Source organism: Achroia grisella, unplaced genomic scaffold (genome assembly GCF_030625045.1).
Source record: "Achroia grisella isolate CSIRO2021 unplaced genomic scaffold, CSIRO_AGI_Agris_v1 utg515, whole genome shotgun sequence".
Lineage (NCBI taxonomy): Eukaryota > Metazoa > Arthropoda > Insecta > Lepidoptera > Pyralidae > Achroia > Achroia grisella.
Genome location: NW_026712908.1, coordinates 1,951,545 through 1,964,742, shown reverse-complemented (window position 1 = coordinate 1,964,742; position 13,198 = coordinate 1,951,545). Strand labels below are relative to the sequence as shown.

Here is a 13,198-nt window from a genome sequence, read left to right as displayed (position 1 = left end):
TTTCATTAAAAACGCAATTTGTCACTATAACAAACAAATAAACGATAGTAACAAATAAATGATAGGTATATCTATCTATCTATTTATATTTTTAATTTTCGTTCATTATAAAGCTTTTGTGAATAAATATATTTGGATAGTGTTTATGAAGACCCGCGTATAATTAATTATATTATATAATTTATGTATTTATAATACATGATATGATGTGATTGGCTTACATTTGACTGACAAATATTTATTGATCGTTATCTGTTATTATTACAATATAATTAATATTTTCGATGTTATTACGAAATTTCTACAAATTGTTTAACATATCAAATGTTCCCATGATATTTAGTACTCATCAGTGTCATGTTAATTAGTACTATTTAAATTTATTAATAATAATAAAGTACTAAGACTGAAGACTATTACTCTTGTATTTTTCAGGTTACCTGGACGTGCAAAATACCAAACGAAAGAAGAAGTTTTAGAAAGTATTTACATTGACAGTACTGCCTCATGTTTTGGCGATATTAACGGACATAGAGATAGTGAAACTCAACAAGAGCCATCAAGTAACAAGTCCGAAAAAGAAGACGCCCCATCAAGAAACGGGAGCCATCGCACTAGATCTGTCAGTGGGAGTTGGCCTAATTTAAACGAAGAAACAAAACAGACGAATCTTTCCGAAGATAGCATCGGGCACTCACGCAACCCGAGCGAAATCGATAGTTTAGACTCAAACTACGTAAGGAAACATTATAATTTCGAAGCACATCGGAAACATTACAAGGATAATACTTCTCCTGAAACAGAGCGATCTGCTGTATCCCCAAATTGTAGTAAAGAATTATATGTAACAACTGATGATCATGATACTGATATTGATGACACTCAAAGGTCTAAAAATAACACTCTTAAATCTCTAACAAACGATAGCTTATCAATAGCACATAGTGAAAAGGACGAACAACATTCAAGTCAGCTTGAAACCATTAACGATAGAAATTCATATGCGGAAGTATCTATCAAAACTATAACAAATGGTAATGAAAATAGGACTGAAGAATTAAATAAGTCTAGTGTACTTAACACTGAACAAGACGAACACTCAGTAGCCTCTGAGAACGATGAAATTAGATCGAGCCCTCCCGATAGTATAACGTCATATATATCTATTTCAATTGCTTCTTCTGCTGATAAGTCTCATAAATTAGAGTATCTTGCTAATTCATTAGCTGAAAAAATTGATGAATACTGCGATTCACAATTTAAAGAGAATATATCTGTCACTTCACGAACTGTACATTCTGAAAACCATAACGGGGAAAGTGATACTATATACACAAAAGTAAATAAAAAACAAACTTTCGCGGATATTAAAAGAGATTCCTTCCTAAGCAAAAGTGGAAGTTTATTTAATGATATAAATAAACCTGAAGATATTTACGTCAGTAATACATTTTTAGACAACGATAGACATTCTGTAAGAAGTAGCTGTACCTCTTCCAAAAACATAACAACTGAGCCATTTGTAACAACATTAATAGAAAATCAATACTACTCCTTACCCGATATTAATATAAGTAAATGCTTAAGAAAGTCAGAACGCATTGATGCGCAATTACGCGAGGAAGACCCAGAAGATGTACCTTGTGAAAATACCTACGAAATAGCGCATACGCATTTTCATGAAATTTTATCTAACAAAGGCAATCAAAATTATGGTCAGTTAAATAAATCGCAAATCAATAGCGATAATAACATAAAACATATTATTACTCCGTGTATTGCACAATATTCAGATACAGATATAATAAACAGTTTTGCAAGACTAGAAGACGACTTGAACTCTATCATAACAGTTGAAAGTTCTAATCGGGATGATAAAGACGCAATTTATTATAGTTCAGACACCCACCAAAATGAGAGAGAAATAAATGAAATAGAAGGAACTATTCGCAACAATAAACTTATAACGAAATCTGAAAGTTTAAAAATAACAAATTCTATATATAAGCCAGAAATCAATAGAATAAAATCGTTATCAAACGACAACATAAATAATTCAATACAAGAAAAAAAAAGATACGGGATCAAAAAGCACTATTCACTGCGACAACGAGATCCTGTAGATGATGATATAAATCGTATTCCAAGTCCAAGTACCGTAGAAAATACCATCAATAAATCTAAGGACACGCAAATAAATCAAGTTGCCCAGAACGAAGATAATATTCAGTCTCTGTTATCTCGAGTTCAATCATTCAAGGTATCCGCTGAATCTAATATAGCTTTGGTACCATTGAGTGGTCATCAAACCATAGTTATTAACCCACCGTTAAATCAAAATTCGTGTGAAAATCAAAATAAATCAAGCACAAAACCAGAAGAATCGCAACTAAATAAACAAATTATAAGTGAAACTTCTACAGCAGAATTTATAAATAAAAACCCGGATTCATTTGAAAAAAATAAAACAGCTAATAAAATAACAAACGAGGTCATAAGTTACAACTCAGTCGATACTTCCAGTTATTATACTCCTAAAGATCCTTTTATAACTATAAAACTAAATAAGGTGGTCAAAACCACAATACCAAAACTCAAAAAGGATACGAGTGATAAAATTTCTTGTGCTCAATATAAATTCGAAAAACCACCCCGCAAATTAATAATTAAAGATAATAATTTAAAAAGTTGTAAAGATTACTCTGTAATAAACTTTAAAAAATCAAATACGAATATGACGCGACCTCAAATTCTGCAAGTTGTAGATTCAAAAAACAAAAAACAAGATGCGCCAGTTAACACAGAGAAACATAACATAAGAGAAGAAAACGAAACACAAAACAATGTCAGAAAATCAGAAATAACAACAGATAAGCATGAGGAATGCAGTGAAGCGAAAGAAAAATTACATAATGCAATAAAAACAGATATAGAGTATCAAGAAAAATTAAATTCAGTTAAAAATTACTGGTCAAGACTTATAGAGAAAAGATCAGAATCAAAAGAAAATATTAAACAAGATATTAAAATAGATCAAAACGAAACAATGTACAGTAACAACGAAACTAATACAAATACGTATAGAAAGGAAAGTAATACCGACGGTAATTGGCCGTCACCTGAATTATCAGTGGGAAGTATTATTAAATCACTAGAAAATGTAAAAATTGTAGATAGTATAAGAAAAATAAGTCAATCTAAGTTAAACCTATGGAAAGACGAAACGGAAAAAGTAAAAAGTGATTCTGAAATTGAAGAGAGACCTACAGAGAAAATTATGAAAAATCCTGAAGAAATAACTTATGACAAACCAAGGCCAAAACCTGCTGAATTAGAATGTAGAGATACGCCGGAAATAGAAATTGTGGAATTAACATGTGAGGATAACCAAAATCAAAAAACTCAAGCTACACTAATAAAAGCCAAGAGTTACGAAAAAGGTTGTGATGAATTTGACCATGTTCGGTATAAAGTAATGAAATCAGAACTATTTAAAAATAGTATGATAGCAAACTATCGAAAAGAAGCCCAATTTGATGGGTTACTGCAATATTTACAAAATTACAGTTTTCAAGAACTCTTAGTCAACAATAATATAGTGATAATAGAGCCTGTTAGAACAAAAGTGGAACCAGTACCGAGGAAAAATCAAAATCCAGATACTTGTAAAATTCCACCCACGCTGTTTAAGAGAAATGATAACAACTCAGGACAGGTTGATAAATCAAAAAATGCTATACGCAGACATTTTTTTTACCATCCTATTAGAGTGAATAAAGAAATAATAGAAGAAGAGCTACCAAATCCAGATACAGTAAAAAAAGTAAGAAATCTTTTCGAAGATACTTTGAAAATGAAAAGTCCTATGAGCCAAGATCCTCCATTAGTTGAAGAATCTATTGGTTTAACAAGAAGAGCTACTTCTTACAGAAATTTAAATGAAGAATCTAAAGGAAACAAAATGGGTGGAAGAAAGAAAGTAATTCGTCAGTTAACAATTGATACAAATTTCGGTAACAAAAAATGGGATAACGCTAGTCTTTCAAGCGGCGTGTCGAGTGGAGATCTTAGTTCTAATAATGAATATGAAACTGATGGATTGAGCCCTTATTCACAAAAGAATCTGAAGGATAACGTATACAGTTCAAGTGATGAATATTTATGTGATTCAATGAATCAAGATCTGTGTTGTGAAAGTCAATATGTGAGTCCAGATATATTAAGAAAAATAAGAGAATGCGGAACTTCTATAACGTACTATGGAGGAAAGGTATTAAATTCAAAAACCGGCTCTACAGTAAGTCCTATGACTAAGGCTATAATGGAAGAAATTAAGAGTTTACAAAAAAATTGCAGTAGGGACTGCTACTCATGCCAAACCAAATGCCGAGGTAATAAATGCTCATGTCTAATAGCTGATAAGCATAAAGAAATGCTGACAGAAAAGCAATCGAGTAGTTTGTTTAAATCGTCATCAGAATCAATGAGTAATCAAGATGCTAAACGTACTGAAGGCTTCCCTGGATTTAAGTTTAAATTGGTAAAGTCAAATAGTTGCAGTAGTCGGTTAGAATTAACTGGAACCGATGACAATAAAAATCTCCGTAACAAATTTAGAAAGCAGCCATTTAAAATAGACGACCCCCCACTAGTGGGTGATGATGAAAACTCTGTTAAAAATAAAATTTGTAGATTGGAAAGTTACAGCAAAGGAATTGTAAAAACGCCTTTTGAAAATAAAGATCATGAAGAGGATAAAAAAAAATTAAAAACAATACATGACGTAAAACTAAATAATGATTTTAGCATGCAGAAAAATGACACGTCTCACAACGAATATGATACAGTTACTATAGAGATGAAAGATAATTCAAATGAACAGGAACAAGAAACTAGCAAAGTTATAATACCGGGAGAAAAAACATCATCCGACCCACATAGTTTTGAAAAAAAGTTTTATTATGTAAATGAAAATTTAGAACAAGGAAAAACCACACCGGGAAAATTTGGGGAAATGGTATTTGAAGAATTTGAAGTTTTAGAATCCTGTTACGATAGTTTAAATAGCAATAAGTCTCTAAAGTAATATTAATAAAATGTTAATATAAGCTTCGCTTACTTAAATTGTGATCTGTATTCAAATAACGCTATTAAATTATTGCTAGTAATTATATTACTGTTATGAATACTTAGCTTAGTCATTATATTTAATTTAATTTTAGATTTATTCTTTTTAAATTATAAAGTCTTGTAACACTCCAGATCAAACCTAACTATAACCTGGTGATGGTTTAATAACTAGCTACGAAAAATTATGATTATATTTGTCAAAAATATCACATGTTTTTTTTACCTACTTACCGTCAGATTTTTCGTGGTCAACTTTTGTAGATGCAGTTCTGGATCCGTGCACGCATACACTTGTGAAGAAGGAGCGGCGGACGGGCCGCCACCGTCGGCACCATGACTCCTGTTACATAAACAATTACGTTAGAACCTACCTATTTCACTTCAATAAATATTGAATCTGTGGCCTGCGAGAAAAACTTGATAACTCACTTTATAGGTTTTCCATTTTATGGCCTGAAACGTTTCCTACCCTTCATAATTTATATGTCACACATATAAACTCTAAAGCGTAGGAAGAATTTGTACGTGTGACATATTATACAAATATAGGCGTAATGCAGAGGATATAAGAACTACCAAGTATACATTGGCATTTACACTTCACATACAGCTAAATCGATTTTTGCCAAGACAAAGGCAAAACAGTTATATAAGAACGTAGTAACCACTGAAAAAAATATTTATTTAGTTTTAGTTTAAAAACCCTACCAAAAACCCTACTTGCTTTATCTTAATATATAAATCCTGCTTTTATATACAATAACTTTATATGCCTTTTTATACTCAAGTCTATAGGTCGCTTTCAGAGCATCGATTCGACAGATGGCACATAATCTTACCAAGGTTCCTCTCCAAGTACCTGCATTTATCCACTTTTGTAAATTATGGTCCACCATCCTCTCATACAAAATATATCATTGTTCAGCTCACCACAGGGTCACTATTTAAATAAAACACATAACTCTGTTGGATATTTGGCAGACGTTATCAATTTTACGGAAAGCTTGTTTTAATTAATCGAAACATAAGATATTTTTTATAAAATAAAATAACTAATATGATAAATGCGTAAGTGTGTTTATTTGTGACACTTTCACGCTCAAAGCAGTTCGTTCAGTTGTCACGAATTTTGTTATAAATATAGATGAAACCTTGGAGACTCTTAAAGGTTAATTTTCTAAACGAAATCAAAACTTCAAAAAGGTAAAACAGGGTAAAAAGTTTCATGAGAAAATAATTTCTCATGTAAGCATTATCGATTACTTGAGAAATTATTTTCACTCATCTAATCGAAAAATAGAGTTATACGAGTAACGAATAACTGTTACTATGCAGAAGAGATATCATCACAGGCATCAGTTAGCAATATATAATACAAGTGTATAGAACAAGTGAAATTATACTGAGGTAACTCCATTTGATTGACTCGTCAGCATACGAGGTGAAGTCAAATCGAGTTATACACAGGATATGGGGGTCAAGAGCCTATACCTACAACTTGGTAGAACATATATTGTACACACGACCTTTAAATTTATAGGACATATGTGTTCAGAATAATATTATTCAGTTGAGATCCTTATCCAAATTTACAGTCATAGGAAATGAAAGAAGCTAATAGAGTAAGCATGGCGATGCATTTAATTAGACGTCTACGTGATATAATAAATTTGACAGACATTAGATTATCTTAATCTTAATGTTATTATTAACCGCGAATGTTTGGAAGTACAGATGTTTGTTACTCTTTCATGCAATAACTACTGAACGGATTTTGATGAAATTTTACAGTAATATAACTTATGCATCAGAGTTACACATAAAATATATTTTATATTGAACTTTAATGCGGGTGAAATCGTGGCACAGCTAGTTATAATTATAAAAAATACTTATTAGTAATCATTTAAATAATATTATTTACATTTTTGTGCTCATTATTTTTAATCCGTGTTATTGTGATCCAAGAAATATTTTGTTTCATGCATTTAATTTTAGTTTTACATATTGTCTCAGTAAAAGACGGTAAATTACTATTATCTTCATGAATTCTTATTCTTTAGTTGTCTCTTAAAAGACAGATAATATAATGGACTTCTCGCTAACATAAATTCTTGACCTAAACGGTAGATAACAGTAAAATAGCTAAAGCCGTAAATGACAATGTATATTTAAATTCTGAATTTATACCGAGATACGACTTTATAAAAGACCTTTGTTGTCTTTTTCAGACGCCAAACAGCTTGCTTTGTTAGCTGTATTTCGTTTAAAAGTTGAGATAATGAAAAATTACAGTATATGAGCCATCAAGTATAATGGCATGACAACATGGCAGCATGAGCAGATCACGATTGTCACATGAAAACACGATGCAACAGCCGCAGCGCTGTTCATGTATGTAGGCGACAGTTATCATGTGGTTTGTTTCCCATTTCAATTATATAACAAAAGATTCCGATGACTTAACGCAAATTTAAAAAATATAATTAATAGAATATTTTGCCGTTTGTCTTCTTATTTATAACTTCTAAAATCTCCAATAAACCCATTTACAGTGATTCAATCAAATTAATAAAAAATCGTATCTATTCAACGTTTTTATGAATAAACTAGTGACCAGCCCCAGCTTCGCTCGAGTACTTAACTTTGTTATTTAATTATAATACATTTCATAATATATGATATAGCCTATATCATCGTGGAATAACCAAACCTTTATCTTTAGATAAAGATTGAAACAATTTCTAAAATGACTTGTGTTTCTAGAGTAAATTAATTCCTCATAACAAAATTCTCTCACCTTAGAATATTTGTATAAAAGCAGTAAAAGATGAACCATATTATGTAGGAGTCAAATAGCCGTAACGACATTTTTCATGTTTTGTTTGTCATTTTTTTCTAAACTTCGACCAACGTTACATCTATTTTCGAGTAACATACGAAGAGACCATCGTCACACATTTATTTTTATCTGTTTGGCCACTTCTGATTGAGTAAATCCGTCGTGCTTGAAGCGCGTAATGAGATAGGACAAAAACCTAATAACAAACTTTTCTGGCCATTTACCTAGTGCCACATGTTTGAATGAATACAATGATTTGTATCTTGCTTGATATACCACTATAGAACTTCACGTCGACATGGCTGTATATATGTAGGTAACCTACTCGAAAATACATTTTTTCTTTTTTTTAATATTGAATATATAGAATTGTGGGCCCGCCTATGTGTGCGGTTTAAACTAGCGAATCATCAGTAGAGTATGTTAGAATAAGGAATAATGAGTTCAGATCATTTAAACCGTCGTGGCGATTACACCAGAAATTAACCACAATAGATTTTAGGGGAACCATGTTGTGGTCGATCAGGCTAGCAGCTAGTACATTAGTTGACAACGAGGCTATTATCTCCATTACCTCGTAATATACGCCTCTCCCTGGCTAATTCTATCTTTTTTATATATTATTATTTTTTATAGAATTATTATTTTTGTAATAAGCATGTGTCACTTGTGTTGTGGTGACTTTTTACTTTTCTCCTATGATTGTTTTCATTTTCCGTTTTCATACCTTCTAATTCCAACCAGTCTAATTCTTTAGTTTTTAAGACAATACTTTGTACCTGCGAGAGAAAATATTAGAAACACCGTGTGAAGGTTTGAATTAAAACTCCGAATGCAAAGAAAATTATTGGCAAATTTGAAATATTAACAGGTCTCATTTTTTTCAATAATACATACACCGGTGCGACGCCAGGGCATACAATTAGTTTTGAATAAGATTTGACTGCCAATTTTAACATAATATCTTTACTTAGGTATCTTAAAATAACATAGACAGTATGCATGTAGGTATAATAAGATATATATATATTTCACGCAGCGTGTAACCTATGCGACATGATGCATTTTAATCAATGAAGTTTTGTTTATTCAATTTTATGTTGGAATTGTAAAGGCTTTAGGCAACCTACAGACAAGATATTTGTGTTGGCTGTTAATTTATGATGAGTAATCTATTATAATTGAAACCTGAGTAGACGAAACTGCGAGATTCGATTAGTAGGTATAACAGGTGTCCTAAATAAGCTAATTAAAGAATTATGCATAAGATATATACGGCACTGGCTATACCCGCCACTTAGTCTGCTCTCTTGAGATAAAATTTACTGTATTGTCCTTGTGATGCAATTTTAGTTCATATTAAACTTCATTAAGATCTGTTCGCCGTTTAGCTGTATAAAGACAGCACTGTCACTAACAGACAGATGCGTTTTCGAATTTACAATATGAGTAGGTATGGATTCTTTACATTACGTCTCCTACGATATAGGCAGAGAACGCCGAAAGATAAAAACCCTGCTTACTTGGCAGACTGCCGCTTACAAATATGAGATTTTATAACAAACTCAGGAAATAAAGTGGATTACTCCTCTAGGATCCTAGGATCGGAGCATCAAAAACTTGATATACTTCTTGGTTTCTGTACATGCGTTATCAAATCTTGCCAATGTTATTATTGTATATTATATTGTATATTTTTTTATGCCGAGACAAACATTAATAATATAGTTTGCGGTGTCCTTAATCCCGCAACTATGTATCACGCACTTATTATTATAATCCTTTGATAATGTACGCCTGGGTTGAAATGTTTCTGAATATATTTATGTATGTATAGATACCTAAATATTTTATTATCTATATATTATTTATTTTGTTTAGATATGTATTCGTATACTCATACTTATTAAATATTAATTATTTAGAGGTTCATTTATATACCGTTGAAGTAGAAGCGAGAATACAATACGTATACTAGCAAAACCTCTCTACAATCTTCTAGATCTTGGTCTGTCTAGAACTGCAGTTATTTTTACATTAGAACGTGTATCTAAAGCAGTACCAGCAAACTCTTATCAGAAATTGCTGGGTAGGGAGAGAAAAACGAGCGGTAAAGGTGAGTGACGACGTACGTCGGCAAAGGGGTCCCTTAAATCTACAACCAACCCGGGTGTAGATTTAAGAGACCCCTTTGCCGATAAGTGCATGCTGGACTCTCTGCTACATGTTGGACCCGGCACCCGCACGGTGAATCCTTGGAAGAAGTTTGTCTCAGGCTTAACAAATATAGATCTACATATATAAAGTTGTTGCTATATTTACTACCGACACGATATTTACTTTTAACAAAATATGGGCGAAAGATATTTCAGGATTCCTAAATAGGTACATAACATCGCCACCTAATAATGTAACAGGCAGAACTTATCAAAAACGCCATGATTCATTATAAATCACAATTAACTAAATTATATAACATTTATTGTTTACAATATACTGTAAACAAGATAGCAATAGATAAAGCAATTATTGGATGGTGTATTGAAAACTGTAAACTTAGTGAACATAAAGTTATTTGTAAACATTGTGTATACATTGTGATAAACACAACATCTACCTACCTAGATATTTAGTGGAGAGCAATGAACTAAATAAATAATGATATATTTCTGACCTTATTGCATTCATCAAATCATCACAAAGATTAAGAGTACAGCATTTTATGTCAAATAAATAATAATTCTCTAGTAAACTACAATTTAACATTAAGTATAATATATAATAATGTTATTAAAAAAAACATCAGTGTTTGATATTTCTATAAAGGGTTTTAATAATTACTGCATACATTTCTGTTTTGCTCGTTATGGAACATTTATTACAATTATTATTAGAAAAATAAATATTTCATTTTACCTACATAATAAAATTATTTATTACCTATGTAACAAAGAAATAGAACATTTATTACAGAAGGTACCCTACATAATTTCTTACATATAAATATTATGAGGGTACTGCAAATACAATTAAAAACATGTTCGCTATCATGTTTTCTAAATCTATGAATAGTTTATATTTCTATAATAACTAATTATAGAAAATTATGCTGAATTTAAATTTTTACCCTCTTCTAAAAATACCACAAGTAAGGTAATTCCACCTCTGTGTAGTGCCAATAAGAATACAATTAGCTTAATTCCTTATTAATACTTAGATAAAGTAAAAAACAAATTATATAACAACTTACATATATACTGTTTTGAGAATATAAATTAAAAATAAAACAAAATATAAAGCCACCTGTTCAAATTAATAATATAGTAGGAAATAAATGGTAATAGTAGTATGCCCAACAGTGGGATAATAACTGGTTTTCAAAATGATGCCACTTTATTATTACTTCCCTTTATAACAATCATTTCCAAGAATACTACTACTTGCCTATTATGTCTAAAGTATAGTACCTACTTTATTATCTGTACCTAAACTGATTATGAATACACAGGATATTAATTTTAGTTCCCTAACCAAAAAAATTTTTTTTATATTATAAATATAATAATATTAAATTATATAGTTAATTAAATCATATAGAACCAGATTTAGAAAAGGCTATGAATATGAGACAACTATTACTCATCTTATCAGTCATGACTAAATTACCGTTAATTGTATGATTAATAGCCAAGATTAAAAAGAAATAATTCATAACTTTTAAATTAAAATTATTTAGTACTCATAAAAAAGCAAAAATTTTCCTTTATACTCAAATTACATATGTATAAATATTATGTATATTTTTGTCTTAATATTTACCTAATTTGTTAACTATGAAGTACTTATTTATTTACTACTTTTCACACTTTATTTTATATATTACAGAACGCACCCATTGTCAACAATATAATTTACAGAAAGTAATTTTAAAGTGATATAGAATGTACATAATGTAAAAACAAAAATAAAAACAAATTAGATGACGTTTGACAGCTGCAGTATATGCGTATACTCACTGTATATACACGTGCAGGGCGAAAGAAAGTCCTAAAATCAACGGTTCTATATGAAATACCACCATATAAAAACACAAAAGCACAGAAAACATTAGAAACTCACCCGGTTATTTGACAAATCTCTAAATATTGGTGATAAACACAAAACACGATTTATTTCTAATTTTGATAAGAGTCGGCAACTAGAAACACACACAGTTGACGCCATTTTTCCACTACGTATGTGTATGTACGATGAGTATCTATAGCTCAATCCACCGGTCACACTGGCGCCGCAATGTGACAAAGGATAGGATGCAAAAAATATATAATTACTCTGGTATAATTCTATATATCTATTATTTTCGTTGTTCTAAAACAAAATGTAATTAGTGAATAATAACAATGACATTAAGCAAAATAAAATGGTTACAAATGCTGTTATTGTACTCCTTAAGCAATGCAGAAAGTATACTGTATTTTCCTAAAATGTTAATATAATAATCAAGAGAAGTAAATGTAAGTCCTTATATATTATTCTTCTTATAAAATAGTTATTGTAATAATTATTAAACAATTAATTAAACTGTAGTGTATTAAAAATTTAAAATTAGCGCCATTTTGTTATTACATTGGTAACCATGCCGAACTTTTGAAATTATTATTGCGTTCATAAATATTAAAATTATATTACTGTAACTGTAATAATAAAAATAGATAGTAAATAAAAACTGGAGTAAATTATCAGAAAGTTTATCAATTTCTATTAACAATAAAAGATGCAATTTAAGTTTATATTTATTTAGACTCGGTTAAGTTTTAGGCGATATGAAGGTTTGTGTTTTCTGTCTCGCTTATTTTTCAATCGGAGGGTTAGGAAATTCTATGAAGAATTATTCCAGTATTCCAGTACCAGTTGATAGAGTTACGACAGAAATTCGACTATAAATATCATAAATGTTATACTACCATCTAAAACCATTATATTTCAAAGTATATCAAAATGCTGTATCTAACATATTAACTCTACTATTATTATCGGTCCGTAACGATGAATCTCAGAACTTATATTAAATTAATTGTACGTTATATTCAAATTACTTATTATATAACATATATATTTATTATCAAATATCTACATCGAATCAGTTAAATAAATTTATTACGTTAGAATTACAAGCACTTATTTTTACATATATTTTATGAATTGTAGTTAGTACTAATGAAAAAC

At 30.3% G+C, this 13,198-nt stretch overlaps 2 protein-coding genes across 3 annotated transcripts in view; both read right to left on the bottom strand.

Annotated features, from left to right (window-relative positions):
* Window positions 1–12,475, bottom strand: part of LOC131847073 (calcium uniporter protein, mitochondrial) — a 139,508-nt gene extending 127,033 nt beyond the window's left edge. For both annotated transcript variants that reach the window (XM_059196529.1, XM_059196530.1), the window contains exons 1-2: window positions 12,092–12,475; window positions 5,362–5,470 (exon numbers count right to left, since the gene is read on the bottom strand). In XM_059196529.1, the coding sequence (XP_059052512.1) occupies window positions 5,362–5,470; window positions 12,092–12,196 (214 nt within the window). In that variant the 5' untranslated portion in view covers window positions 12,197–12,475. The remainder of the gene's footprint in view (window positions 1–5,361; window positions 5,471–12,091) is intronic.
* The window catches only part of LOC131847068 (protocadherin-like wing polarity protein stan), a 122,387-nt gene that overhangs the window by 24,555 nt on the left and 84,634 nt on the right, over window positions 1–13,198 (bottom strand). The gene's annotated exons all lie outside the window — the stretch shown is intronic.